Source organism: Pseudorasbora parva, chromosome 17, assembly GCF_024679245.1.
Source record: "Pseudorasbora parva isolate DD20220531a chromosome 17, ASM2467924v1, whole genome shotgun sequence".
Lineage (NCBI taxonomy): Eukaryota > Metazoa > Chordata > Actinopteri > Cypriniformes > Gobionidae > Pseudorasbora > Pseudorasbora parva.
The window spans coordinates 27,847,020-27,871,041 of record NC_090188.1 but is presented as its reverse complement, the minus strand read 5'-3'; the positions used below and the strand labels follow the sequence as shown (position 1 = coordinate 27,871,041).

Below are 24,022 nucleotides of genomic sequence, written 5' to 3'. Positions count from 1 at the left end.
ACTGTGCTTTCTCTTTTTGTCAGAGTTCCAGTCTGTCTCATGTGGCAGTTTACACCAGTTGATGGGCGATGAGCTTCTTAAACCCCCTCCATTACCTCCCCGCAGGAAAGATACCTCTTCAGAGTCCAAGGTGATTTACATACTGCGTTGAGGAAGCTACTTTGAAACTATACATTTTACTAATGATTTAAAAAAATTAAGAGACATAGTTACAAACAACTAAATATTTCACAGCAAAATATAACCTAACACTTAATTTACATTATTCCTTTATGTCGATTTTCCGATACCACTTTTTTCCAGAATAAGTATTATACTGATACTTCCATTTTTATGTACTTAACAATACCTGTATTTTCATTTAATTGGATTTAAAAAAACAAATCATAGAAAATCAAAAAATAGATGTTTCCTTTAGTCTTAAATTATGTCTAAAACAATGTATGAGCTTTACTGTTCATCATATCATTCCATTATATTTTATCTGTCATTTATTGGCAGAGCGCACATTTAGAGCTGCTCCAGTGCAGCGACACACTCATGTTCTAGCACAGGGCTATTCAAATCTTACCCTGGAGGGCCAATGCACTGCAGAGTTTAGCTCCAACCCTGATCAAACACACCCACCTGTGATTTTCTAATGATCCTGAAGACATTGATTAGCACGTTCAGGTGTGTTTGATCAGGGTTGGAGCTAAACTCTGCACCGCATTGGCCCTCCAGAATAAGATTTGAATAGCCCTGTTCTAGCATATCCATACACATTACTGTGAGGTCCAAAAGTAGAAGAACACTTGTGAAAATGTTTCCATTTTTGTTCTGTTTTGTTTAATATTTAAACAATGAATGGCAAATTGTATCATCAACATCAATGTCTTTGTTCTTTGGCTTTAAGATATTTTTTAGCTAATAAATTCATCACGTTGTGCCATCACATTCACACTAGTGCAATCTATTCTGTGCAGAGTTTCAGGTCTGAAAGTCCTCCTGCCATTCCACCACGACTGCCGCCTCCTCCTCGCCTGCAGCCACGTGTTCCGGTGATCAACGGGCCGACGGAAGGACCGCTGCCGAGCCCCCCGCCCCCTCCGCCCCGCGATCCCCTTCCCGACACGCCTCCACCGGTTCCGCAGCGACCGCCTGAGATCTTCATAAACTATCCAGTGAACATGCAGCCATCTCCAGGGGGTCGTTTTCACTGGGACTTCGTCAGCTCGCCTAGCACTCCCAGCACCCCGCCCGGCACGCCCTCTCCCCGTGCTCCGCCCCCAGGCACACCTTCTCCACGCGTGCCTCGCCGCCCTTGCACGCCCAGCTTCAGTCAACCCATTCTGGTCCACCTGCCCCCACCCACTCCTGCCCCTCCCATACCACCTCGGCACAACTCCACCCCCGCGCTGCCAAAACTGCCGCCCAAGACTTATAAGAGAGAACTCTCTCAATCAACACACACTCTCTCACAGCCATCACTACACACTCTATCGCTAGTCGACAACAGGGACGGCAATGAATAAGAGCATCCCGCCCTAGAATAGAGACGTGAGTGTGTGTGTGTGTGTTTTAACAATATTTAACCTGGAACCAGACCATCTGATGCTAGTTGAAACCTGAAGATGGTCATCGCTCTTGAGGAATGTGATTCACTCATTTTTCACTTCTTTCGCGTTCAGCATGCAGAGCTACGCAAGGTCATGTGCCTGTCAATGGCACATTCTCTAATGAAAATGCAGCTCTGAGGCCTTTCACCATCATTAGACTTTGCTATGGATGTTTATTTGGTTGCAGGTCAAAGGTCAGCCAGGGTTCAACCTGAACACCCTCAGCACGCCTCTCTTCGGTTGCCTTTAACTCACAGCTGTGACCTTGACCAGAGATTGTACCCTTCAGGTGAACTCTTGACATTTCAGTGAGGGTTTTTTCCTCACAATATTTAAAGCCAATATGATGTCTTAACCCCTCCCCTCAAAGGCGTACTCAGCTATTCATCGATTCATCACAAGCCACGCCCCTCCACTGATACTTACGACTCGTGATTTTCGCTCCAGACTCTTAATGTGCCTTCAATATCATTACTGAACAAAATTTAAGTGTCTGAAAGCATTCGCCTTGATCATGCGTAGAACAAATGTCTAGACAACACCTCTGTTCGTTCATGCGTGTGTTCCAAGTATTCTGTACAGAGTAACATATCTGCCCTCACTTCTCACCTCGGCGCCACAGTTGCTGATGTATCTACTGACAATCTCAGTTTGAGACCCACCGGATTCACACACTGTTGTAGAGTGTTTTGGTGTGGACCAGTGTCAAGTTTGTGTCTCTTAATAGTGTGCGGTGAGCCTTTTTTGCACTTTAGGGCAGTACTGTTACAGAGAAGCAGAGGACTCAAACTTAAAAACAATCCTGTGACCTTATGACTCTGTCCTGCTGACCCCCCTGTCCTCTGGGCTGGTCGGGACAACCGTCGGGCTGTGACCCAAATTTATGTACTTAGGGACACAGCACTGCGGTCCGAATGTTATATTGTAAATCACACCTGCTCTCATTCAGGTCCTCTGATCAACAAAACCAGGTCCACACAGGAAGGGCTTTGTCACCAGAGCAATTCCTTATCAAATCGACCACAGCGATCAGCCATTGAGGGATTGCTGTTTTGTAGTGATGTCACATCCTGTATGTGTAGACACTCATACTGGCCTTTCCCACTGAGCTGATTTGTCAATTGGTTTGAAGTGTTAGTAATTCCCAAAAAACTCACTGTTTGTGTATGTGTGTGAGTGTTTGTCTGTCTGTGCGCATTCAAGGCTTGTAACTGCTTTTGTACCATGTTCTCCATGAGACTCATTAATAAACACGCAGTCTTATTTTCTAATGAATGTTTTTATTCCTCTGACTTTATGTGCATTCTTTTACATTAAAGTGTTTATTTCTCTCTGACAAATCAAATCATGCTGGAAAACATTTGTTGAATTTAGCTGTCCTGAGCGTGCTGGTGCTGCATGTCAGCTCACAGTGAGAGGAACCGTCATCATTTATTTAAAAAACAAACCGATTGCAGTTACTTCATTGGCTGAAGTAGAGAAGTTCCCTGTGTATGACTGGATGCACCAGTGCAGACTCATGAATATGAATTGTTTGCTACCATGTGTGTCAGACTGTACTGCAGGGTCCTTCACTGTCCTCACTGTCATGCCACACTGCTTCAGCCCGCTGGACTCCAGTACCTCTATATGTAGATCTAAAACATATACATATACACACATTACTACTTTGAAGTGCCCTAAATGGCATCACACAGTCTAAAGTTTAGCACACGAATAACATTATAGTGAAATAATTTTGTGAACTGCAATGGCATTAAAATCTACAGTGATGGTGGACAGTAAAGAGCTGTTTTATTCTAGCCAGTTTGAAATGTTTTTTCAGCATATTATTAAAAGAGCATCTTGTGTATTATAAAAAAATATTTTTTAGTTTTGTTGAAGGACTTCACAACACTGTGTGATCATCTTTTCCTTATTTTGATGTATATACAGGTAAAACAGCTCATGAGACGAGGGACTTGATTTTGTCCTTTGGGAATTGATTGGATCATTGTGGTTTGCTAATGTCTGCAATAGCATGTGAGTGACAGCTTGCTGGAAGGGACATATTCATTGTTTTTGACATTTGGCATTAATGGTTTTGATTCCAAGATTTAATTTCAAAGACATTCCAGAAGGCATAAGAAGGAAGGAAGGCCCAGAGCAGAGCACAAACAGCTGCTCTGACTTTCGGGGTCTGGCTAGAGCGCACGGTGTATACCAGAAGGAGAAAGTGGGTGTGGCGCCTGCTCATTCTCAGTGGATTAAGGGGAGAACAGAGAGTGTTATGACCTGTGCCCTAAAGGGCATGGAAAGCACATTGGCTCGTCTTGGTCTAAGAATGACTTTACTGCCATTAGGCTCAAACTCGAGGCAAGATACGTCCACTGAAAGAGCCTGCAGATCACCAGAGAGGTTCAAATGGAGGGCCTCGAACTGCCCTCAGGACTGTGGACAGGTCCCAGGATGGAACCGTGTTGGGGTGAGGCGAGTTTAGCCTTCTGGCCTCTGAGAAACTTGACTACCAAGTCGATTTCTCAACTGACTGGCCAGCTATAGGAGCATGGTACAATGCAATAGCAGGCAACTGCTACTGCAACTGCTCATTTAATAGTCCCTTGTATTCATATTGGTAAGCCACCCCTTTGAGCATGAATCTCAAGAAATGTCTTTGAGAGGCTATCTGGATAAGAAACTGGGAGTGTTTTTTAGATTTTGGAGTTTATTAAACGTCCTGTTGAATACTGCACAATTTGGCAGGTGATCAAGGTAGCAAGCTAGTCCAAACGCAGTCATACGCCTCTTACCGTGATTGGTCAGTCTCTTGCTGCTGATTAACCCGTTTAATCCCAAATTTTTTCCTGCAATGTGAGTACATGCAATTTACTCCTTAGACCTCCCTAACACACAAATGGTATGCCTTCTTTGATTTTATGTTGGTTAAGTTAGTGAAATATTAGGTTTTATACTCGGTCACAATAGTGACCGGTGGGAAACAGCATAGACAGAATTCATACAAATTCTTCTATTAGACCTATTTACCGGTTTGAAACTTAAAATAACAATAAAATATCCTACATATAAGAATGAGATATGATTAGGATTTACTTCAAAACTATTTCTATTGTTCATGATACACAATAAAAAAAAATTTGGGGGTATGAAAATTGCAGCCCATTGAAATAAATACAAAAATCTAGGTAACACGTTCATCTTCACTGAATAACGTGTCTGGCCAAAGAGAGGGGAAGAGGTGACCAACAAACCTTGAAAAGATCTAGGCACATACATGTAGTTATTACTCCTAAATATTAGGAAGAGCAACTTTGAACATTGAAGCACCAATTGGTAAATCCAAAATTGGGAAGTTTACAAGGTATATCTTATAAGGTTTATAAGGTATATCTCATAGATATAGATAGACAGACAGACAGACAGACAGAAGTATAGACTGATAGACAGATAGACAGAAGTATAGATAGATAGATAGACAGACAGACAGAAGTATAGATAGATAGACAGACAGGCAGACAGACAGACAGAAGTATAGATAGACAGACAGAGAGAAGTATAGACAGACAGACAGAAGTTTAGATAGATGGATAGATAGATAGACAGAAGTATAGACAGACAGACATATAGATAGACAGAGAGATGTATAGTTAGACAGACAGACAGAAGTATAGTTAGTTAGACAGACAGAAGTATAGATAGATAGACAGACAGACAGACAGACAGAAAGAAGTATAGCTAGACAAAGGTATAGACAGACAGAAGTACAGACAGAAGTACGATGGATGGATGGATGGATGGATGGATGGATGGATGGATGGATGGATGGATGGATGGATGGATGGATGGATGGATGGACGGATGGACGGATGGATGGACGGATAGATAGTTTTCAGTTCAATCTGTGAGTGAGTTCATATGAATAACACAGAATGACATAGAGGGGACATATTCTGTGTTATACTACCGGTCACAATTGTGACCGTCTTCATTTATATGCATCCTGACAGCAGAATAAACTATGTATTCATAAAATTTCAATATGTATGTATAGATGACCCTTTCATGATGATATGTGCAAAAAATTAATGAGCTATTCAAAAATTAACTTTGATTAATTCATTAAATTTTCCAGTCATTTCTGTGCTTTCATATTGTCATTGTGCTAAGATGGCAGTACCAAGAAATAAGTGTGTGTGGTCACACGACCAAACTATGCAGCAATGTTAAACCTGCCCAGAACTGATGTAGACATCTTAAATGGGTATTATAAATGAAAATTTGCTTCATAATAGAAGTTGCTTTTTAATACAACACTAAAATATTCGAGGAAAATTTACGGTCACAATTGTGACCGGTGGGATTAAACGGGTTAATGATCTGACTGGTGGAGCTGAAAGACACAGAGTTCTCTTTTGCAGGAGTCACATCACTCTGAAAGAGAGAGTGAAAAGGTGAGTGGTTTTGTTAATGTTTTGGTAGTATTTACCTTTCCTTCAGACTTCCCTGATTTCAACTGTGTGTCATATCACAAAACAACAGTTGGTCTTCCTAAATAAAACAAAATACCGTAACTTACACATCTCAAAACTTTGTTGTGAAACGAATCTGCAAAAAAATCCGTAATTGATACAGCACAAACATAATTCTAATGGTGTAAAACATTCACGTGAAACGCGTTTTTGTTTCAAAATATCTTTACCGACATTATAAGTGGACATCATGTGGAAAAATAATGATAAAAATTCTAGGATGCAGTAGGCGTGTGCTAATTTTAGTGTGATGCCTCAAACCTGTGAGTAAATTGGGTCCCAAATTGGCCGGAAGGCACTGCCGGGGATTCTGTGAGGTTTTGGTGCCCGTGTTTTTCCTTGCATCCCAATGCGAACCTCTGCAGGAATAGGAGCCCGTCTGGGAATCTGCCACGGCATGAATAAGCTTCCCCCTGCCTGTACGGCTGAAGTGTTGTGAGTGTATGATGGTTTGAGGAGAACTGGAACCTCACTGTCCTCTTCATCATCGTCATCATGAGCCTCCACTCCCCTGAGCCGATTTAAAGTTTCATCTGGGCTACAGGTCGTCACAGAGGAGAAGTCAAACATGGATGCATCAGCCACGTCGCAGTCTGTGTCCCCGTCATCGAGACGAGGGGGTGGAGGGCACAGATCAGATGTGTAAATGCGTCCATCGAGCCCCGGAGACCCACAAACACGCAAGGCCAGACCAGCCGAAGAGCTCTGGCTTTTGGCAGCAGTGGTGAGGTTGGCAACAGGTGGCCCAGGGTTCAGAAACCGGCCGGCCTCTCTAGGATGACAAACCAAGGGTATGCAGATGGGACCCGTACGGCTCTGCCCTGCGCTGCCATTCCACATGTACTCTGTATTCCAGCCACCAGGGGGCAGCTCACACATATAATCACAGCCATTTCTGAGGGGAGACAGGCGCTGTTTTATTATGAATATTTAAAACAAAAAAAGTTTTAAATCACATTTGCATCTTCCCAGAATGCACTGTTATTGTCCAGTATAAGTAAGCAAAAATTCTAATTAAGACAGTTTGACTGGATTCAAATAAATAAATAAATTTGCATACAGCCTAATAATCTTTTAAAAATCTAGAATAAATTCTCTTCATGTTAACACTTTCAACTAAAAGCTATTTCTATCCGATTTCATAAGATGATACAGATCTTAAATATGTATAAACTTTTGAATCTAGCTACTTAACTGGATACAGATACATCTCTATTAAATCTCTTCAAATAATAAAAAACAATAGGTTACTATCGTAACCCCGGTTCTCTGAAACATCGAGTGGAGAGATCCACCTATGGGAAGGGCATCCGTACCTGACCTCTGCAGAAGCATCCAATTGCACCAAGTCTGACAAGACAGGCAGGAGCGCGCAGCCAATGCCCAGTAAGGCCCCACCCCTTACCAGCGGGCATATATGGGCTGCATACGCTACTGTACATCAGTAAGTATATTCGCTTCTCGTGCGGTAAGCGGGGCAACGCTGGTGGATCTCTCCACTCGATGTTTCAGAGAACCGGGGTTACGATAGTAACCTATTGTTCTCTTTCATCATCTCGTTTCGAGATCCACCTATGGGAGAGACATGGACAGCTCCCCGATTGCCCAATACACTCACAGTGAGGTCCTGTTAGCCAGAAAAAGACGGTCACCCCGAGGGGCGGTGCACGACGCGTCCCATAATCATGAACTCGCCACACAGACGCAAACGCGTAACTGCGGTGTGAAGCAGGACATGAAACATAGGCTATGTGTGTCACACATAAGGAAGGCAGGGTTAGGAAGACCCCACCCCCAAGACCGAATGTGCTACTGAGGTTCTGGTGACATCCAGCCTGTAGTAACGCACAAACGTATGGGGAGAAGCCCAACTGGCCGCAGAACAGATATCCTGCAGTGATACTCCCCTGAACAGAGCCCAAGAGGCGGCCAAGCCCCTCGTGGAATGAGCTCTGATGTTCCCTGGGGGTTGCACTCCCTTTGATTCATATGCCAAGATTATAGCGTCCACAAGCCAATGTGAGAGGCGTTGTTTAGACAGGGGATCCCCTTTGCGAGGAGGAGCCCATGAAACGAAGAGTTGGTCACTCTTCCGGAACACGCTGGTCCTAGACACATACGTTTGTAACGCACGGACTGGACACAGGGCATTTAGCCTCTGATCCTCCGCGGAGGAAAAGGGCGGAGGGTGAAAAGCGGATAGCTCCAACACCTCCGATGTGAACGCAGGGAAACATTTCGGCATGAATGCTGGATTAGGCTTGAGGAAAACCTTATCTCCACCCAGAGAGAAATTGATGCACGAGGGGTGGACCGAGAGTGCATGTAACTCACTGACACGTTTGGCTGACGCCAAGGCCAAGAGCAAGGCTGTTTTGAAGGACAGCAACTTAAGGGGAATATTCCCCAGAGGCTCAAAAGGGAATTGAGACAGAGCTTCCAGCACCATGGAGAGGTCCCATTCAGGGATCGTTCTCCTAATGACTGGCAAGGAGAGACGGGCGCCCTTCATAAATCTGCGGATTAGAGAATGCTGCCCAACCGTTGAGCCCTCAAAACCCACATGACAAGCAGAGATAGCTGCCAGATAGACCTTAATAGTGGAAAAAGACCTGCCCTTATCCATAAGGTCTTGGAGGAAACACAAGATATCAGCGACTGAGCACTGATATGACGTGAGACCCCGCCCATCACACCACTCATCGAACACCTGCCACTTACAGCCATACAAGGACCGTGTAGAAACGGCCCTGGCATTCTGTATAGTAGCCACCACGCGCGGGGGAAGCCCTAACGCGCTTAGGTTCGTCCTCTCACGGGCCAAGCCCAGAGAGCTACCCTGTCCGGGTGTGGGTGATAAATCTCCCCGTTCGCTTAAGACAATAGGTCTGTGCGGAGGGGGAGGCACCACGGCTGGGCATACAACAGAGGGATTATCTCTGCCAGCCACGGCGCTTTGGGCCACCTGGGTGCTATCAGGATGAGAGAAAACCCCCCCTCTCTCGCCCTGGCCAGTGTGAGAATTATCAGGCACAGGGGAGGAAAGGCATACAGCAGCACTCTGGGCCACGGGTGGGCCAGTGTGTCCACCTCGAGGGGCGCGTCCAAGTCCTTTAGCGAGAAGAACATAGGACAATGGCTGTTTTCGCGCGAGGCGAACAGATCTACGGGCGCCCGTAGTCTCATCCATATCATGTCTACTATCTGAGGGTGGAGGTGCCAATCTCCGAAGAGCGGGTTCCCCCTCGATAGAAGATCCGCGCCTCTGTTCAGAATTCCCGGAACATGAGTCGCGCGTAACGACAGGAAAACTCGCCCGCTCCATACCAAACGCTTGTAAGCTAGGGCATGAAGCTTCGGCGAGCGCGCGCCGCCTTGACGATTGATAGCCACTGTCGTGGTATCGTCGCAGCGTACGAGCACATGATGTCCCTGCAGACGAGGCAGAAAATGATTCAGAGCCTTCTAATTGGTTAGAAGCTCTAAATAATCTATGTGCTCTGAACGTAGTTTGCTCGGCCGCAAACCGTTCACAGTTCTGCCCTCCTGGGTGGCACCCCAGCCTGTTAGGGATGCGTCCGTCGTCACGACTTTCCGCAACATGACAGTCCCCAGAGGGGTACCCTGTGCGTAAAAGTCCGCGCTCTTCCAGTGGCGCTGAGCTGCAGCGCAGGTGCGCGTCACTGTTACAGAGCGGCAAAGATCGTGTAACGGGCTGAAATGTAGTGACAAAACCCATTTCATGAACGCCCTCATCCTCAGGGGTCCTAGTGGCAAAAACTGGATAGCTAAAGCCATAAGACCCTGTAGCCTGAGACATGTGCGATATCGCACCCTCGCCCCCTCTCTGAACTGTGACAGACAGTTCGTCAGAGAGAGAACGCGCTCCTGAGAGAGACGCGCTCGCATGGAGACTGAGTTCAGCTCCATGCCCTGGAAGATCACCCTCTGACTGGGTGTAAAGCTGCTCTTGTTCACATTCACCCTGAAGTCCAGAGATCGGGTGTGCGCGAGCACACGGGAGGTGTCCTGCAACACCTTTTCCCACGAATCGGCTATGATGAGCCAATCGCATATGTATGTCAGGATCCGTAGACCAGACATTCTTAGGGGAGTGAAGCCCGCTTCCACACGCAAACAGAAAGTTCGGGGGCTTAATTTTTGCCCGAACGGAAGCACCGTGAGTTCGTAACAAATGCCTTGATAGGCGAAACGAAGAAACTTCCGGTGTGGTGGATAAATGCTTATGTGGAGAAAAGCATCTCTCAGATCGACCGATGTGAACCAGTCGTTCCGTTTCATGACACGGGCGAGCGAACCAAGGGTTAACATTATGAATCTGTATTTCCTCAAATGTTTGTTCAACACCCTGGGGTCCAGAATAGGACGGAGGGAACCGTCCTTCTTTGTGACCAGGAAATAACGGGAAAAGAAACCCTGGTTTATCAGATTGTGGGGAACCACCTGAATCGCACCTTTGTTTAGAAGAGAGGAGATTTCCTCCTTCAGGACGTGGGCCGTGCTTTCCTCTGTGTGAGAAAAGAGAACGCTGCTGAAACGTGGATGTTTCATAGCAATCTGCAGACGATAGCCCTGTAATATCATGCGTAATACAGTAAGCCAGGCTGACACACAGCTCGTGTGAATGCTCGTCCAGGCCGTGCTGGCTTCGAGCATGCCTAGCTGGCTTATTTGTGATGCAATGGCGCCCTCTAGTGGAGAAACTAGGGACGACACGTGCAGGTTCACCATTACGAGAGAAAGGGTATTTCCCTACATTGAGAGGGTATCTCGCTGTGACGAATTCATTTGATTCGTTAGATTTATTGTGTTTTTTGTGTTTCTGTGTGTGTTGTGTTTTCTGGGAAACACTGGGGCCGAAGCCTTTATTATTTGGGTGAGGGGAACACAGTATGTGCGGTGTGGTTACACTGCTTTTGAACTTATCCTCACGACAATCCCCTTGAACAGGGGGGAACACACATCGTCCACTAAACATATGGGCTGGGCAGCCACGGGAGGGGGACACCCTACAGCAGGAACCTTCCGTCCTTTGGACAGGGGTTCTGGGGCAGGGAGAAAGCCCAGAAAACTTCTTTCGAGGCTTTTCCTTGACCTGATTAAAATTACGTCCCGGGACCGGGGGGTTAGGCAAACGCACAGGGGGCGCCTGGCGTGGGACCGTCTTCCTGGGAAGATACAATATGAAGGCCTCGTGCTCCTTCTTGTCGTCGCATCGTTGTTGCATCATAGCAACTGCGGGGCCAAAGAGAGCCCGGCCGGGCTCTACCGGGGCGCCTGCGATACGTTTCTTTTCACTATCCGGGAGACCAGACAGGTTGAGCCAGAGCGAGCGCTCTCCTACCACGGAAAGCGCCATAGAGCGCCCGCAGGTTTGGACGACCTGACGAGCATTACGGAGAACGAGGTCGTTAACCGTGATGATCTCCTTCCACAGTGCAGGAGAGGGAGAAGATCCCTTATCTAACTGCTGGCCCAGATCGTCCAGGATCTCCGCTTGGTAAGCGGAAAGGAGGGAGGAGACATTCAGAGTCCTAACAGCCAAGGATTTATAAACGGCCTGGTGCACCGAGGCAGAAAAACGGTCCATCCTGTTAGGAAGGACCGGCTTCGGGGGGGCGGGCAGCCCTCCCTGGACTGGGTTGAGGTGTCTGGCAATGGAGGGCTCAATGGCAGGCGGTTCGCCCATGCCGCGAGCCGCCATATCTTTAACCTCCAGCCCCGCGAGACCGTGTTTAAGATCGAGCGGGTCGTTCCAGTAGTGCCTCATGTGCTTAGCGCACGCTGGAAGAACGGGAAAGAGTTCTTTCCTCGGGCCGGGGGGGGCTCCCAACACTTTACCGTCATAAATATCCCTCTCCTGGTCGGTGGCGCTCTGTGGAGCCGGCCATTTAATGTTGAGACGAGCGGCCGCTCGTTCACACACATCCAGGAGGATGGATTGAGGCAAGGCCGCGGGGGCGCTAGCCTGGGGAATAACAGAGGGCGGGATGGCCTCCTCGTCCTCCGAAATTCCAAGAAGGCCCGCGTCGTCGTAATCACCGGACCCGGCAAGATCGTCGGCGAGCGGGAGGTTACCCGTGAAGATGTCCTCTTCGGGGAACTCAGGATTGGGCTGGTCAGCCAAAACAAGAGCCGTCGCGCCCCGGGAGGTCCCCGGTAGCGCGCTATCGTCACCGTGTTCCATATCCGAGTACGACAAGTCGAGCTCGCCACACTGAGTAGCGGCAACTTTAAGGCGGTGTCGCAGGAGTTTCTTAGGCAGTACCAGGCAGTAACTGCAGTTCTCCGGGTTCTCTATTGCCTCCTCTGCGTGCTTGAGGCCCAAGCAGACCACACAGAAAGGGTGAAAATCCTTAGCGGCGATAAGAGACCCACACGCGGCCGGGCAGGCCCGTAATAGGCTAGACACAGAAGGAGAAGACTGAGAGAGCGACATACCCGCGAAAAACTCAGAAAGGTCCGTGGCGGCAGCCGTGGAACAGGAAGATGGACGAGAGCGCGAGCGGCTCCGAATGCAGACACAGAATGTGGCAGAATAGAACTGTCACGCCCGGTGGAGGCTGATCTGGCGATATTTCCTCCTGCAGACAATAAGTGAGCAGCGCAAATCTAACCGAACTGTGTCAGTGCAGAGATCGCGAGAAGCGAATGTCAACTGATGTACAGTAGCGTATGCAGCCCATATATGCCCGCTGGTAAGGGGTGGGGCCTTACTGGGCATTGGCTGCGCGCTCCTGCCTGTCTTGTCAGACTTGGTGCAATTGGATGCTTCTGCAGAGGTCAGGTACGGATGCCCTTCCCATAGGTGGATCTCGAAACGAGATGATGAAAGAGAACTAAATAATTACTTACAAATAATAAATCCCAAAATATATAAAAACTATTTCAAACTAATTCCTTTAAACTTAAGAGAGGTTAATCCTTATGAATTACAAGTAGAGTTTAAACGCTTTTCTGCTTTTAGGGATAAAAATGTCAATTTGTTTTTAAAGATTTACACATTCAAAAAAATCTAAATGTATTGAATTGAATCAAACTTTAGAGCCTGTAAGTATAGATTATATCTTAATAATTTATTTTGGCTGTAGTGCAATGTAAAAAAAAAAAAGCCAACATTTTATCTTCAGAATATCACAAAGTTGTGATGAAACAGAACTATACAGATTATTAAAAATTTTTAGGAAAATTAAGGTGAGGACTTGGTCCTATAAATAGATTGCTTGGATTTTGAGATGTGATCAAAATTATGAGGTCAAAAATGTAAATTAAAAAAAGAAACATACATGTGATAAATCGTTTACAATAAGATCAATAACTATAAATGTATAGGATTATTTTTCATTTTGACTTCAAAAATCCCTCATATACAATATGTTTGTAATTTACAATTAGATTAAACGTAATGAGTGTTGACTTATTTATATTTAAAGTGAGTTTTATTTTGCTCTAATTTCTGATGACACACAGGAGTACCTTAAGATGCCACTGGGCCGAGGTAGGGTCCGTGAGATGCCAACGCGACAGCATTTCCTCTGGTGTACAGTGCTGTCCATGCCTGCTCCGGCTGTGACACTGGCTGAATCCACATTAGTGTTGGCACTGTACTTAGTAAAGGCGGAAGGACCACCGTCGGGGCTCTCTGCACAGCACCTGCTTCTCAAACTGCAGACACACTAAAATTAGCATCAGCCACCTGCCACAAAAGCCAGCTTTAATCGCACTTCATGAAATTCACATTTACTGAAGCCTTACGTGACAGACAAAATAATCAAAAAAGACTGACCTTTGCTTAGGCCCCGCCCCCTCTTCGCATGGCCCCGCCTTCTCCAAGATCATGTGACAGCTTGTGCAGAGATCCCACAGCACCCGCTCGCTCTCCTGTAGTGAACACCAGTCTGCGTGCCCAGCGCCAGAACTGCGTAACAGAGCCTGGTGGAAATAAGAAGTTGCAAAAGAAGATGGAGTGACTTTTATAGTAACACTGGAATTGGAAAACTTGTAATCCTTTGGATTTAGCAGACTGCATTTTAGGAATAAATGCACACTGTATGTAGTCAACTGCTTGGCAACGATTGACTTGAACTTTCTCAGACAGTAGTGCAGTAGTGAGTAAAGGTGGCACGAGTTCAGCAATGCAGTAATGCCATCTGGTCCCTGCTCGATTGTGCTGTAGCACTCAGTGCCAACTGACGGGTTACAACCCCAGCGTCATGTCTAGCATCACAACCTTTTCTCTATTTCTATTTTGAATCTTTACTATAGTGTAGATCCCTAAATTCAATATAACATCTGCTGTTTAACTGAGTCAGGTTGCACATTTCAGTACAGACTGAAACTAAAGATAGTTAATAGAATATTCTGGATTCAATACAACTTCTTGAACTCTGTTGACTTGCTGAGTTCAGAACTTCATACTAGCATACTACTTTTGCTATTTCTCCCAAAGAAAGATCTAATAAAGGTAGTACGAGTAGTATACTAGTATGTAGTTCTAAATTCAGCGTACTATGTCAAGCAAGAAAATGATTTTGACTCATCTCTCAGTTTGTAGAAGTTAACAACAAACATGTTTGTACTTACAATGGAAGCTCATCCAGTATGTATTAAGTACTTAAAATAAAATAAAATTTATAAAAGTAGCTTCCACAAAAATATTATTTAGCCAAACTAATTTTAGCACTGATAATAATCAGAAACGTTTCTTGAGCACCAAACATTAGAATGATTAAAGATCATGTGACAGAAAGACTGGAGTAATGATGCTGAAAAAATTGCTTTGCCATAACAGGATTAAATGACATTAATATTTCATATTAAAAATAATAATTAATAATATTTCCCAATTCTACTGTATTTTTTATCAGAGATAAAAAAAAACATTAAAATATCTTACTGCCCTCAAGCGATTGAATGGTAGTGTATATGAGATATGATATTAAAAATAGCTGTTTTACAGGTACTATAGCATTCATCACATTTAAATGTTTATAAAATGTTTGACCCGATCATTATTTTTTTATGTGACTCACCTGTATAATGTTCAGGTACATGTGGATGCGGGAAACAGGAGCGAACAGTAGTGAAAGCAATCTGCAGCTCTCTTTCTCCTCCTAGCAGAAAAGCAAATCATCACATGAAACTAATCTCTCTCTCACACACACACACACACACACACACACACACAAACATCAACAGACTTGTACATGCACTTAGATATAACTGGGCGTGGTTGCTCTAGTCTAGACTCATTTGATAGTTGTTAAACATGTTACAATACAAAAATTGTAACATGTTTCATAATGTGAAACAGGAAGATCTTGCCTGTGCATTTTGTGGATTGAACTCTGTTCCCAGAACAGTTCCCAGAACGGACACATATCCAAGATATGCATCAGAAAAAGATTTCTGCAGAGAGACAAGTAATGAATGACAAGTTACTTTTATTTTTTAAAGTTTGGGGTTGGCTAATTTTAGTTTTGCTATTGCTGCATTTAGTTGATCAAAACATATAGTAAAAACTATAATTTATAATATATATTTCACAATAATATATTGTGTAAAATATATTTACAATTTAAAATAACTGTTTTCTACTGTAATATATTTTAAAATGTTTTTTTATTTCTGCATTCATCATTACTCCCTACTTCAGTGCCACGTGATCCAACATAAATCATTCTAATATGCTGATCTGGTGCTCAAGAAACATTTCTTATTATTATCAATGTTGGAAACATTTGTGATGCTTAATATATATTTTTTAAATATATTTTATTTTCAGGATTCATTGATAAATAGAAAGCATTTATATGAAATAGATTTTGTGTAACACTGTAAGTCTTTACTGTCACTTTTGATACATTTAATGAAGGGTAACAGATCATTCTTTTAGTATTAATATTGCATTACTATGTTCTGTCCAGTGAGGTTGAGAAAAGCATCCCCAGCTGCACAGCTTCTCTCATCTGTGGTCAGAAGTTCTTCTAGGGTATTGCGAAACAGCAGGTGGCGCTGCAGCATCTGATCAATATGCTTCACAAACACCACACTGTCTCAGAAACACACAAACATGCTTGTTATAGTCTGTGGTACAGAGATAAAGAGATGACATGAATTAGTGATAATGATTGCAGTTCTCTACTTTTGCTCTGCAGATTTATATTTCTCATAGAGCTGATTCAAACTAGACACATAATCGCGTTCAGACTGCAACAGCATCTCCACCACACCCCGTCTCCTGCCTGAGATAAAGAAACAGGGACATGAAATCCACATGTGAATATTGAGTAGATGGAAGGGTCAGTGAAGAGATTATTTACCTCGCCGTAAGCAGCTGTGTGTTACATGGCAGGAAAGAGCATCTACACCTAAAACGGAAAACAAAATCACTGATTGCAAGTTTTTAAAAAAATATATAATTTACTCCCCCTCATTTAATTTACCCCACATATATGGATACTGTACTTCAGAATCACTGATTCCACGTCTTGGAAATAAGACCAAAACTTCAAAACTGTCTTTCCTGGTTCGGCTGAAACACGCCCCATAATCACAGCCCAATGGAGCAGTTTCAGACTCATATTCTGACTAGAACCACGTCAAGCTAATGATAAATAATTAGGCCCACCTAAAAATGTAGATCTGTATGTGTGATGTAGGCTACTTTATCTAAATTAAATACAAACACCTCTTACTTTTGCTCATGTCCCATTAATTAGCCTACTCCTCCGTGGACCATATAGGTTGCCGACACCTGGTTTGAATTAATTTCTCCAAAGAAGAACTTTTTTAAATGCAGACTGTTTCGTGTTGCGATATCCTGCGGGTCTGGTGCGGATATTTAAATCAGAGAAAATCATAGATGCGGGTGGGTGGCGGGTGGAGGAATTTCTTTTAAACAGCGGATTCGGGTGACGTTAGAGCTGATCCGCGGATCTCTAATACACTCTAATCTTTTGCTTTTGACTATGGGTGAATCTCCAGTTGTCACTGATGATTGTCGTTTGGACCTTTCTAGTTTACAATCAGCCATCAAAATGATAAGTTTTATTATTCCAGCTACTATGAGAAAAGGCTATAAATGATCTGCCACCTGAAGCATGCAATACTACTACTAGCCGGACTCTTGTTTATGTAAACAGACATGATGAATGACGCAAAAACATGCTCGAATTTCACATGGAAATGCACCAGTACCACTCAAATTATAGCACATTATTACAAGCTTACCATTGTGAATCGGGCTATGGTAAGCAGATAGTTTTGAACAATGGCTGGTTATGTACTTGCCCCAAAAAAAAATGTAAATCATTTTTAACCAAAAAAATGTACGGACTGCAGCTTTAATGTTACTTATTAATGTGCCCTAATAATCTTTATTCAAAATTACTTCCTCTCGTTCCTCTAGATGCTGTTTCATATGGGAGCTTGTTTCTGCTTAGAATAAAAAATAAAAAAGGTAACTGGAATTTTTTGTCTCACAATTCTGACTTTTTTTCTGATAATTGCAAAATATGAACTCATAATTGCAAGAGAAAAAGTCCGAATTGTGTAATATAATTCTGAGGAAAGAAGTCAACTGCGAGGAAAAAAAACTGATTTGCGAGTTTATTCCAATCAATTCTGACTTTATAACTTGCTAATGCGAATTTATATTTTGCAAATCTGAGATAAAAAGTCACAATTATCTTTTTAAATGTTTTATTCTTTGGTGGAAACAAGCTTCCGTAGTTTCACTTGGATGTACAACACACAATCGGATATTTATACTTTCGTTTCATGCCAACTTTAACATATTTCATAGAATCATTATAAATATTTTTTAGCCCAAAAAATGAAAGCTCACCTGTATTCTGTCTGGCCCATTTCCACACCTGTAAGCCCTGTAGGTAACCGTGTATGAGAAATGCTCCGCCCACAGATGTAACGGGAGGAGCCTCTGCAGCACCATCACTCTGTCCGATACTGTCATCCACTCCATTACTGCATTCATACATGCACACATTAGCACACACAGTTTAACTCTTACATTCTATACATTTGTGCATCCCAGTGTGTGTGTGTGTGTGTGTGTGTGTGTGTGTTTACTTTTCTATTCCTGAATTCTCTGGTGGTTTTCTGTCTTGTGTCTCACAGAGCTGACGAAATTGACACCTTACCTCCTCCAGCTCCTCCTAAAAAGACACAAGATAAAAGTGACCAACACATACAGATCGGATTATTCTTTATCATAATTTTAACCCTCCTTTTTTCTTTTTTTTCCTTGAGCTTGTGGTATCTGCATTGAGTTGTTGTTGCAAATTAGCATTTTAATAATTGTCATTATTAGTAATGAATTTGTTTGCATTACCTGCCTAGGGACTATGGATGTAAATTAGCAATGTCGCTATAATCGAGTTGCTATAATCGATGTTCACATTTTGTATGTCATACTGATGTGCATTAAAGTGCATTGTCCCAATTAAAATAAATAAATTTACAACACGCATGTGTTTCCTCACCTTCAGGGACAGCACCAGACTCTCTAAGTGAAGTGCACGCTTGTTGCAGCCATGTCTTGTGTCCTCCAGCTGGCTCTGAAGCTCAGTATCTCCCTGCTGAATCTGATTCAGCTCCAGCAGCGCACGAGAAAACCCTGCCCGCAACTCACACACCATGCCTTGAACCTCAACACAACACATCCAAATGAGACTGAATACTCAGGGAAGATCTTTAATCATTGTATGCAGATTGCACTCTTAAAAGGATAGTTCATCCCAAAAATTAAAATTACCCCATAATTTACTCACCCTCAACAAGCCATCCTAGGTGTGTATGACATTCTTCTTTCAGACTGCAATGTATTAAAGGGTTAGTTCACCCAAAAATGAAAATTATCTCATTAATTACTTACCCTAATGCCGTTCAACACCCATAAGACCTCCGTTCATCTTCAGAACACAAATGAAGATATTTTTGTTGAAATCCGATGGGTCAGAAAGCTTTCCATTGACACCAATGTCATTTCCTCTCTCAAGACCCATAAAAGGCACTAAAGATGTTTTTACAAAGTCCATCTCACTACAGTGGCTCTACAATAATTTTATGCAGCGACGAGAATAGTTTTTGTGTGCAAAATAACTAAATAACGACTTCTATAGTGATGGCCGAATTCAAAACAATATTTTGAACGGTAATGAATCAGCGTATTGAGTCATGATTCGGAATGCCAATGCCACGTGATTTCAGTTTGACAAGCAATCCGAATCACTGAGATGGACTTCGTAATGACATCTTTAGTGTCTTTTATGGGTCTTGAGAGAGGAAATTACATTGGTGTCAATGGAAACCTTTCTGAGCCATCGGATTTCAACAGGTCAACTCGTTTCAACTCGTTTTCAACGAGGTTCGGAGGAAGACGACATTAGGGTCAGTATTTAATGACAGAATTTTTGGGTGAACTAACCCTTTAATGGCCTGGCTCTTCCAAACCTTATAATGTCAGTGAATAGAGGACAGTGTTGGGGTAGTTACTCAAAAAAAGTAATTAGTTACTAGTTACTTCTGTAAATTGTAATGAGATTACTTTACTAGTTACTGCATTTGAAAAGTAACTTCACTACTTACTACTTTACTTTCCCATTTTTTAATTAGAGTAGGCCTACATGGACAGACATCATAGCCCTATCATCACTTAGCCTGTCGGCAGTGTTTATTGTATAAATGTTTACAAAATGGCACATAAAATCATATGAAAGAACAATATCCCTGTCTGCACAAAGAAATATGCCTCATGTAAAATCCACAAACAACAGGATAAAGGAGGCTATAATGGGGTCATTTTAAAATGACAACACACAAGTTTCAAAACACAGGCTTTGGGAAACATGAGAACAACTCTTCTCCTGAGAACAAAACCAGCTCTTTATTAGTTTCATGGCACACAAAAAAAGGTCAATGAAACATATAAAAAAGGTCACTTTGTGTTTAAGAGAGAATAAATGTGATTTAAGGCCAATTATTTAAGATAAATTTGAAAACTCGCTCATTTAAGAACGTGCATTTATTACATGGACAGAGCTAGAAAAAAAAAAACGTAGAAGTGTTTAAAATGCAACGCCTAGTTCAGATGAAACGCCCTATTTAGCTTGTTGTTGATGCAGTAAACTGAATGTATGAGGCAAGCTGACTGTGTTTATCTCTTAAAGGGGTACTTCAGCGCTGGGAAGATGAATCTGTATTTAAACTGGGTTATCAATGGAGTAGAAATGTGAAATTATTTTTGAATTTGGTGCCTTCTAGACTGAGAAAAGATAGAAAATGTATTTTTGTCCCATGGGGATGAAAGACTACAATTCCCAGAATGCTTCGCTGCCCTGTGAGGCCATTCCCACCAACGAGATTACTGTGACTGAGTTAGAGAAGACACTACAATTAAAAACCTGTCTGTTCAATATAATGAGTGAGTCACCGCGCGAGTATCACATTCACAGCACTGAGCACTAACTGCAGGAGTGATGAGAGCTGAGGTAATCGCGACTACACTCGCGGCATACATTCACAACGCGAGTTCAGTCTGGTGCGTTTCAGTTCATGCCCTTGCAAGCATAACTTTCATAAAAATTAATTTGAGAAGTTAAAAGACTTACATTGCTCACCATATCTCCGTTTAAATGAGTGCCTGTTTAGTAGCTGCCAGCTGAGCTCTCCCTGCGAGCTGAGTGTAATCTCCCATCCCCCATGCGCGGGTTCAAAACATGCGGAAATGGCTCCCTCTGCTGGCTGTAATCTTTAGCCTCTGGCCAAGCATTCCTCCTATGATGCAAATATCATCAATTTGCATCATAGGAGGAATTTTTCCAGAAATAAAATGCATAAATCTCTTGTCTCAGGGGGATATGAGGGGGGAAAGCACAATCATTTGAATATACTCCAGGGTTTCTACTGATACAAAGCCATATGCTAATCGCTGAAGTAACCCTTTAATCAGTGTAGGGCCATTCACAGGTCGCGGTTTTACAGTTAAAATGCGTTATGCAAGTCTAGAGATGAGATCTTGAGTGCCTAAGCCGCGTCATGCACGACACTATGCAAACGTATGGAAGAGATGCAAGCGCAACAGTCAAAAGGTCTGGTAATGTTTACATTAAAAACGAAAGAAAAGTAGTGCAATGGAATACAAACAAAAATCATGCATTGTCGCATTTAATTGCCCCTCTCCATGCAATTAAGGTTGCATTCATTGCTATATTAACATGTAAGCTTACATTCTGCTTTCTTTCCATATTATCACTGGACAGTAGAAAAGTGAAAATGTTAATCTAAAGTGAAAGTAATGTGAAGATCGCGACTGTCCCCGTCTCCCTCTCTCCTCGCAACAAGAGCTATGTCACTCAAATCAATCTCTATGGCAACGGTGCTCAGGCAAGCACATACGCAGCGCATGCACGAAGCACGTAAACAGATCAAAATTCACACACAGGAAAACACGACTTGGGTAACGCACAAAAGCTCGTTCCTATAGTCTAGTAAAGTAGTGTAGTTACCGATATTTTTAGTGTAATCCTTTACTTCGTTACTCAAAAAAGTAATATCGTTACTGTAATTTGTTACTTTGTAACTCGTTACTCCAACACTGCTAGAGGATGATATTTTGAAGCCCAAAAAAGTGCATCCATCTATCTTAAAAGATATCCCCACGGCATCCCCACATTTAAGAAAGGCATTTTGAAGCAAAGTGATGCGTTTGTGTAAGAAAAATATCACTTTTTATAACTTTACAAACTCAAATAACTAGCTTCCGGCAGACGGCCAAAGCAAGTCTACTTACGCCAAAAGAGTAAACCCTGTGAATGAAGGAGTAGCGTAAGCTTTGTTGCCTCTTGCGGTTCAAACAAATAGGGATGAGCAACAAACTGAAATTTCTCTTCTCTTATATCGAAATCCTCCAAAATTTCTCTTTAAAAATTCTCGTTTTAGACGGATAATTCATGATCAGTGTTTTGCTCTGAGCTTCTTTGTTTGTTAATACATCATGTATCAGGTCAGGGGAACTCTTTCACCATAAATTGATAAAATGGCCATAAAACGGAAGCTACCAGTAGTTATTTTAGTTTGTAAAGTTTTAAATATGGATGTTTCTTACACAAATGCATCGCTTTGCTTCAGAAGGCCTTTATTATTTTCCCAGAGCCATGTGGAGTACATTTATGATGGATGAATGTACTTTTTTGGGCTGATATTTCAAAATATCATCCTCTATTCACTGCCATTAAACCATATACACCTAGGATGCTTTGAGGGTGAGTAAATTATGGGGTAATTTTAGGTGAACTATCCCTTTAAAAAACAAATATTATTATTTTTAGAACTGAGCATTGTAAAACATTTCTGTGATTTTTATGCCTTAATTTCCATTTTACATGCCTAAATTTCCAATTTTTTTGCAGACCTAGTAATCACAATTAGATCAAATTATCTGATATTTCCAGACTTTCCATGATAGTGGGAAGTCTGGGAACCCTGACTAATTACTCATACCAATATGTTTTTTTTTTAAACATAAATGTTTAAAGGCCCATGAAGATGTGAGAAATGGCATGTAATGCATTTACATTTCTAGTTATTTCTTAAACAGGTTGAAGAGTGTCAGTGTGTGTTTGTTTGTTACCTTAGATATCTCTCTTTCCATGACTCCCTCATGGGATTTCATTTTCTGCGTGAGGACAAACATCATTTAACAGTCTCAAAGGTTTGTAAACATTCTCAGTGGAGAGGCTTTAATTTTCAGGTGACTGCTGGGATTTGTGTTGGTGTAGTAAGACGCAATACAACTAATGCCTAATACTTCCCGTTAGTTAGTCATGGTCATCTTTCGAGATCTTTCCAAGTCACCACGAGAAAAGTAGTAAGCCGTGATCCTCTATTAGTTTGTGCCGTTTGTCACCGGCTCAACACAATAGTAAAACCTGAAATCCCATTCTTTGTGGGGACAATCCAACAGTAACCACGAGAAAAAAAACTTTGTTTTGTTTAATATCTAAACCAAATTATAAATATGCAAAAATGTTTGTGTGAGTCGTGTGTAATTTAGGGTTGGTCTTTAGCAAATATCTTCACCTCAGTGCCTGTGCTCGTGTGGTTTTTACCTAGAGCTGGTCGCCCAGTCAGCGAATCCCAGGTGGGGGGAAAGATACCCGCCAAAGAGCTCCACCCTAGAGCAAAGAGTGGGAACAGGTTTATAAATGCTTTCTTTTCTTTCTTGTTTTTTTATTCTACTTTCTTAAAACAATAATGGTCCAAATAGCAAACTGAGAATTCATAAAAATGCAATGTTCAACACAAATTTTTATACTCAAATTTACACAATACTATTATTAATACGAATAATGATAAAAAAGGATCGTTAATGACCGCGCGCCTACTCACCAGAAAGCAAATCTTCAAGATTTATTTTTCAGTTTAAATGTTATTCCGTTTCTCTTACACAGTGACGGCCTCATGTTTTTGTAGTTGTCTCTCTCCCTGGGCTCTTGTTTCCCGGTGTCCGTTCTATCCGGTGTCGTGCACTGCGTCTGACTGCGGAGAGGGACAGGACACGGACTGTGCGCGCGCCGTCGTCCGGTGCCTCGGGAACGTTCACGCGCTCTTGCACAGTCAGCAATGATGAGATGATTCTCCCTCTTCCACCCACATATCAGGCAGTATTGCGATTATTAGGGACTCTATGCGTGTTTTAAGATCAATGTAACTTTAATGTTAAGAATATTTTGTGCAGTAACTCTTTTTGAACACACAGAAAATATGAAATACTAAACCATCCTGCTCTGGTTTACTCTGTGTCCCTCGTACCAATTTAGTTGTTGTTTTATTTGATAAACCCATCAAAAAACAAAA

The 24,022-nt window shown here is 42.6% G+C and overlaps 2 protein-coding genes across 5 annotated transcripts in view; one reads left to right on the top strand and one right to left on the bottom strand.

The window, feature by feature from the left end:
• Positions 1-2,873, top strand: part of sos2 (son of sevenless homolog 2 (Drosophila)) — a 49,932-nt gene extending 47,059 nt beyond the window's left edge. Inside the window, exons 22-23 of the mRNA XM_067422080.1 lie at positions 24-130; positions 966-2,873. Of these exons, the coding sequence (XP_067278181.1) occupies positions 24-130; positions 966-1,514 (656 nt within the window). The 3' untranslated portion in view covers positions 1,515-2,873. The remainder of the gene's footprint in view (positions 1-23; positions 131-965) is intronic.
• Positions 2,859-23,831, bottom strand: si:ch211-67f24.7 (rho guanine nucleotide exchange factor 33). Of its 4 annotated transcripts, none has more exons than XM_067422083.1 (17): positions 23,555-23,831; positions 23,246-23,340; positions 22,797-22,841; positions 18,649-18,813; positions 18,236-18,321; positions 17,994-18,130; positions 16,468-16,515; positions 16,290-16,389; positions 16,058-16,196; positions 15,470-15,553; positions 15,178-15,258; positions 13,932-14,077; positions 13,622-13,810; positions 6,386-7,019; positions 5,969-6,026; positions 4,388-4,418; positions 2,859-3,235 (listed from the first exon to the last, which is right to left on the bottom strand). In XM_067422083.1, the coding sequence occupies exons 3-17, from the start codon at positions 22,836-22,838 to the stop codon at positions 3,148-3,150; spliced, it is 2,028 nt and encodes a 675-aa protein (XP_067278184.1). In that variant the 5' UTR covers positions 22,839-22,841; positions 23,246-23,340; positions 23,555-23,831; the 3' UTR covers positions 2,859-3,147. The 4 variants fall into 4 exon arrangements, with proteins under 4 accessions (XP_067278184.1, XP_067278186.1, XP_067278185.1 ...); XM_067422085.1 differs by having other exon boundaries at positions 18,649-18,806; XM_067422084.1 differs by having other exon boundaries at positions 18,649-18,806; positions 23,275-23,340.
• Positions 23,832-24,022: the final 191 nt, after the last annotated feature.

Bases quoted from the DNA above. Each gene is read 5' to 3' on its own strand.
- si:ch211-67f24.7 (XM_067422083.1), bottom strand. From the start codon at position 22,838: ATGAAATCCCATGAGGGAGTCATGGAAAGAGAGATATCTAAG. The intron at 18,131-18,235 runs GTAAACACACAC...GTATGAATGCAG, and splicing joins GAGAATTCAGGAATAGAAAA to TAATGGAGTGGATGACAGTA. The intron at 7,020-13,621 runs GTACTCCTGTGT...GTCTCCCCTCAG, and splicing joins CGGCCCAGTGGCATCTTAAG to AAATGGCTGTGATTATATGT.